This window comes from Myodes glareolus, chromosome 7 (genome assembly GCF_982192425.1).
Source record: "Myodes glareolus chromosome 7, mMyoGla1.1, whole genome shotgun sequence".
NCBI lineage: Eukaryota > Metazoa > Chordata > Mammalia > Rodentia > Cricetidae > Myodes > Myodes glareolus.
In genome coordinates this window covers 96,624,153-96,630,475 of record NC_142032.1, presented here as the reverse complement: position 1 = coordinate 96,630,475, position 6,323 = coordinate 96,624,153, and the positions used below count along the sequence as shown (strand labels likewise).

General features: G+C 39.6%; 1 protein-coding gene across 1 annotated transcript; it reads right to left on the bottom strand.

Moving 5' to 3' along the window:
• Positions 1-4,865: 4,865 nt before the first annotated feature.
• On the bottom strand, positions 4,866-5,810 carry LOC148121515 (olfactory receptor 5P6). The gene has a single exon (XM_087907672.1). It carries the CDS (start codon positions 5,808-5,810, stop codon positions 4,866-4,868), a length of 945 nt encoding a protein of 314 aa, XP_087763798.1.
• Between the last annotated feature and the right edge of the window lie 513 nt (positions 5,811-6,323).

Here is a 6,323-nt window from a genome sequence, read left to right as displayed (position 1 = left end):
GTGTCTGTTGTTATGTTCCCCTTTTCATTTCTGATCCTATTAATTTGCATGTTCTCTCTCTGCTGTTTGATTAATTTGGATAGGGGTTTGTCAATCTTTGATTTTCTCCAAGAACCAGCTTTTTGGTTCATTGATTCTTTGGATTGTTTTCTGTGTTTCTATTTTGTTGATTTCAGCCCTCAGTTTGATTATTTCCAGTCTTCTAGTCCTCCTGGGTGAATCATCTTCTTTTTTTTCTAGAGCTTTCAAGTGTGCTGTTAAGTCTCCAATGTGTGCTTTCTCCGTTTTCTTTAATTGGGCACTTAGTGCAATGAACTTTCCTCTTAACACTGCTTTCATTGTGTCCCATAGGTTTGAGTATGTTGTTTCTTTATTTTCATTAAATTCAAGGAAGACTTTAATTTCTTTCTTTCTTTCTTCCTTGACCCAGGGGTGATTCAGTAGTTGACTGTTCAACTTCCATGAGTTTGTTGGTTTCCTGGGGGTAGCACTGTTGTTGAATTCTGACTTTAATCCATGGTGGTCTGACAAGGCACAGGTGGTTACTAATATTTTTTTGTATCTGTGGAAGTTTGCTTTGTTATCGAGTATGTGGTCAATTTTCGAGAAGGTTCCATGAGCTGCAGAGAAGAAGGTATATTCTTTCCTATTTGGGTAGAATGTTCTATAGATGTCTGTTAAGTCCATTTGATTCAATACCTCCAATAATTCTCTTATTTCTCTGATAGGTTTCTGTCTGATTGACATGTCCATTGGTGAGAGAGGAGTGTTGAATTTTCCTACTATTAGTGTGTGTGGTTTGATGACTGCCTTGAGTTCTAGAAGAGTTTCTTTTACATATGTGGGTGTCTTTATATTAGGGGCATAGATATTCAGGATTGAGACTTCCTCCTGATGAATTGTTCCTGTTATGAGTATAAAATGTCCGTCTCCATCTCTTCTGATTGAGTTTCTGTTTTAGTTTGAAGTCAATTTTGTTTGAAATTAGAATGGCCACACTTGCTTGTTTCTTAGGTCTGTTTGCTTGAAAAACCTTTTCCCAACCGTTTACTCTGAGTAGATGTCTGTCTTTGTTGTTGAGGTGTGTTTCTTTTAAACAGCAGAATGTTGGATCCTGTTTTCGTATCCAATCTCTGTGCCTTTTTATAGGTGAATTGAGTCCATTAATATTAAGTGATATTAATGACCAGTAATTGTTGACTCCGGCTATTATTATTTTTGTTTGTTTGTTTATGGAGTTTGCATGTGTCCCTTCTTTGAGTTAAGCTCGTGAAGGGTCACTTGATATCTGAGTTATTGTAGGCAGTGTTGGCAATGTTGGATTCCTTAGGTTGCGATTTTCCTTCTATTATTTTCTGTAATGCTGGGTTTGTGGCTACGAATTGTTTAAATTTGTTCTTATCCCTGAATATTTTGTTTTCTCCATTGATAGTGAATGATAGCTTGGCTGGGTATAGTAGTCTGGGTTTGCATTCATGGTCTCTTAGTTTCTGCAGTACCTCTATCCAGGACCTTCTGGCTTTCATGGTTTCCATAGAGAAGTCTGGTGTAAGTCTGATAGGTTTACCTTTATAAGTTACTTGACCTTTTTCCTTTGCAGCTCTTAATATTCTTTCTTTAATCTGCATGTTTTGTGTTTTGATTATTATATGGTGAGGGGATGTTTTTTTTGATCAAGTCTATTCGATGTTCTGTATGCTTCTTGAACTTTCATAGGAATATCATTCTTTAGTTTGGGGAAGTTTTCTTCTATAATTTTGTTGAATATATTATCTGGGCCTTTGATCTGCAGTTCTTCTCCTTCTTCAATCCCTATTATTCTTAGATTTGGTTTTTTTATTGTGTCCCAGATTTCTTGAATGCTTTGTGATGAGAATTTGTTGGATTTGCTGTTTTCTTTGGTCAGAGCATTTATTTTCTCTATGGTATCTTCAGAATCTGAGATTCATTCTTCCATCTCTTGTATCCTATTGGTTATGCTTGATTCTGTAGTCTCTGTTCGTTTCCCTAGATTTTCCATATCCAGTCGGCCCTCGTTTTGTGTTTTCTTCATTGCCTCCATTTCAGTTTTCAATTCTTGAACTGTTTCCATTACCTGTTTGATTGTTTTTTCTTGGTTTCCCAGTGTATCATTCACGGATTTACTCATTTCTTCGATCTTTTTGTTATACTTCTCATCCATTTCTTTACTCATTTCTTCAATCTTTTTGTTGTACTTCTCATCCAGTTCTTTAAGGGAGTTATTCATATCCTATTTAAGGGACTCTATTGCTTTCATAATGGCACTTTTTTCCACTTCTTCTGAATTAAGATGTTCAGGTCCTTCTATTGTAGGGTCGTTTGGATCTGGAGTTTTCATGTTGTTTTTTAGATTGTTGGAGGAGTTCTTGCCTTGGCGTCTGTCCATCTCTTCCTTGAAATGCTCTCTATTGGATCTACTGGTACCAGGTCAGGTTCCCTTGTTCAGGGACTTCACTGACAGAAGGCCTACCTTTCCTCAGGCAGTCTATTGAAACACAGGCACTCCCTCCTGCTGGGTTGCACTCACAGCCCAGGCCCAGCCGCAAGGCAGCAGCTCTGTGGAGATCTTGTGGCCCCAGGGGGAAGGGGGGAAGAGAGGAAGTTGTACCTTAATGAATGCTGGGATGGGATTCGGGAGAACTCAGCAGGGTTGAACCACCACTGTCGCATGACCAGAAAGTCGAGGGGGGCGGGGAAAGTCTGAATTCCTCCTAGCCGAAGCCCTCGGTCCAGGAGCAAACTCACCCCTCCTCCAATGGATGTCTGCTAGAAGTTCACTGTCTCTTGCTGGCCAGGAATATGGCTGAGCTGACACAGGTCCTGCCTGCCCTCAGGGAGGCTATCAAAGCACAGGAATTGCCCCTGCTGGGCTGAGCCCACAGCCCAGGCCCAGTGTGCAAGGGAGCAGCTCTGGGGAAATCTTGTAGACCCAGGGGGAAGGGGGGAAGAGAGGAAGGTGTACCTGGATGAAGGCTGGGATGGGATTCGGGAGAACTCAGCAGGGTGGAGCCACCACTGCAGGGTTACCAGAAAGTCGAGGGGGGCGGGGAAAGTCTGAATTCCTCCTAGCCGAAGCCTTCGGTCCAGGAGCAAACTCACCCCTCCTCCAATGGATGTCTGCTAGAAGTTCACTGTCTCTTGCTGGCCAGGAATATGGCTGAGCTGACACAGGGCCTGCCTGTCCTCAGGGAAGCTATCAAAGCACAGGAACTGCCCCTGTCGGGCTGAGCCCTCAGCCCAGGCCCAGCGTTCAAGGGAGCAGCTCTGGGGAGATCTTGTGGCCCCAGGGGGAAGGCGGTTCTCTGGGATTATGCACTGTAGGCTTGTTTTTCATTGATGAATGTTTCTGATGTTGACTCTGAGAATGATTTTTTTCTTTTTTGACACCAGAAACTCAAATAACAAAATCAAATACAAATATTAAACTAGAAATATTTTACACATCAAACATAATAACACAGAAACAGGAAAGGCAGTGTACAGAATTTGGAAAATATATTTGATAACCGATATATAAGTATACTTAACATCTGAATTTTTAAGAAAATAACAGAACTCAGTAGCAAAAAAAATAGTTTGATTTGAAATTTACAGAATGCTGAATAGACAGACAATTTTTTACAGAAGACATACAAAAGCAATGAGAATTCAGAAATTTTTAATTTGTGTTCATAGTCATCAGGAATAGTGAAGTCAATAAAAAGTTATTATTAAAACCTACCGTGGACTTTCTAAAGGGAAGGTGACTGGTGAACACTCTGAGACTCTCTGGGACTCATTATCATCTGCCTCTCCTGCCTAACTGCCTGGAAACGATTCATCACTTCCAGGAGCTGCTTCAGACTGCAGCGCTCAGCGAGAACATGCTCTTGTTTACATTTTCATATTTCCTCCTCCTGTTCAAATACTCTTTGGAAAGGGAGCTGGAATTTGATCAGCTATGCTATTGTGTAGTTCTCTTATGAGTGTAAAAGTAGAAATCAATTTTGACACACCAAAAAAGATACAAATGGCATGTGTGATGAGAGTTGATATGGTATAAAAAAGCCCTTTTACACTGTTGCTATACACATCATTGGCATGGTCATTATCTGAACTGTATGGAACTCTTCAAAAAGTGAAAGTCGAACCTTCCTAAGTCCTAGAGATCTGGTGTAGCAATCCCATTTATGGGTATACATCAATCATTCATGAGGATAGCTCATTTATCACAACAATTTCATTCAAGACAGTCAAGATACAGAAACAACTTAAGTGATTGTCAGTGATGTATGTAAAATTGGAGTACACCTACACTAACTTTATTCAGCCTCAATAGTTTTATTTCATCTGCAGCAATATGGATGGAATTTGAGCTCTTTGTGCTATTTAAAATAATACTTATGCAGAAAGAAAAACTTTTCAGAATCTCAGTTGCATGTGAAATATTTTAAAGTTCAAACTCATAGAAACATGACACTATTGGTAATTGGATAGAAGATATGGAGAAAGGGATACACAGGACAAAGAGGACAAAACTGTAAATAAATTAAATAAAATAAATGCGTGGTGACTTACAGAACAAGAAGAGAAAGTTAATCATATTATTATGCTATAAATTTATTGACGTGTAGACAGCAAATATTCTACTCCAAAAAGAAGTGAGATGAGAGCTGTATTAATTTCTATGACTTGATATTTCTTAGGTGAAGGGGAAAGCACATTTTAGGTAGAGTTACCTCGTGCAAAACAGTCTTTAGGCAGTGAAGCATGTTCGTGTATTAAAGATTCAAAGGAAAAAAGATTTAAGTTTAGAGCTTCTGTGTATTATCACAGTAACATATTCCACAGAAAAACATGTGTCTCTAAGAAAATATTTTCCTATCAACCTGTCTCTTCAGAGCACCCTTGATCTCATTATTCCTGAGGCTGTAGATGAGGGGGTTCAGCATGGGGATCACCACCATGTAGAACACAGACACCACCTTGTTCTGGTCTGTGGAGTAGCTGGACTTGGGCATCACATAGATGAAGGTGATGGTCCCATAGAACAGAGTGACTGCCGTGAGGTGGGAGGTGCAGGTAGAGAAGGCCTTGTGGCGGCCCTCAGTGGAGCGCATCTTCAGGATAGTGATGAGGATGTAGATGTAGGAGACGGCTATGACGAATATTGTCACCACAATGATGGAGCCAGCTGTGAATGAGGGGACAACTGCAGGGACACTGACATCAGAACAGGAGAGTTCTACTAATGGGGCAAAATCACAGAAAAAGTGATTGACTCCATTGGGGCCACAGAAGACTAATGAATAGAAACATAAAGTAAAAGACCAAGAGTTAAGAAAACCACCTATGTAAGCAACTAGGAGCAACTGGACACAGACTTGTGTAGACATTTTGGTTGAATAAAGCAGTGGGTTGCAGATTGCCATGAAGCGATCATAAGCCATGGCAGCCAGAATGAAGCACTCAGTTGATCCAAAGAAGACAACAGAACCAAGCTGAATGGCACATCCATAGTAGGAGATGGTATTTCTCTCCACCATGAAGTTGACAAGCATATTAGGTGTGACAGAAGATGAGTAGCCTATGTCAGCGAAAGCCAAGTGACTGAGAAAAAAGTACATGGGGTGATGGAGCTGGGAAGAGACTCTGATGAGAAGGATGGTGCTGAGGTTTCCAAACACAGTCACCAGGTAGATGCACAGGATGATGATGAAGAGGATGACTCTAAGGACCGGGTCTTTTGTTAAGCCCAATAAAATGAACTCTGTCACTGCAGTGTTGTTTCCATACTTCAGTAGAGCCATGGACAGTGTAATTGCTGTCAGATCAAGACTGTGAGGGAGACGTTACACGAAAATATTTATAAATATACCATATTTATTATTTCATAGATGAAAATTTTTATAAACAATTAAGTTATTAAAATCACTAAGAACTTTGTTTTATTTTGTAGTAAACATTGTTCCAATGTTTAAGTTGTGTGTAATGAATCTTTATAGTTTAAAAGTGTTTGCGGAAGCAACAGGAATCAGACTTCAAGCACCGTGAGTTTTCATAGATATGCATTAACTGAAAGGATTAAAAAATGAAGCTTTTGAGAATATTTAAAATTGTCTTGGCATAGCAAAAATATCTTGTGTGTCTAAGATGGGAAACTGGAACCTGAGAAGCAGCTAACATTTATCCTATGCTTACTGGATTACCATTTTATATCTAACTCTATTCAAATATCTATGAAGTTATTTAAGTATTTTTATTATTCCTAACTTATAGTTGAGGAAATTAGTTTGGAAAATGTCCAGTAACTTACCTAAGAC

Bases quoted from the DNA above. Each gene is read 5' to 3' on its own strand.
- LOC148121515 (XM_087907672.1), bottom strand. From the start codon at position 5,810: ATGGCTCTACTGAAGTATGGAAACAACACTGCAGTGACAGAGTTCATT.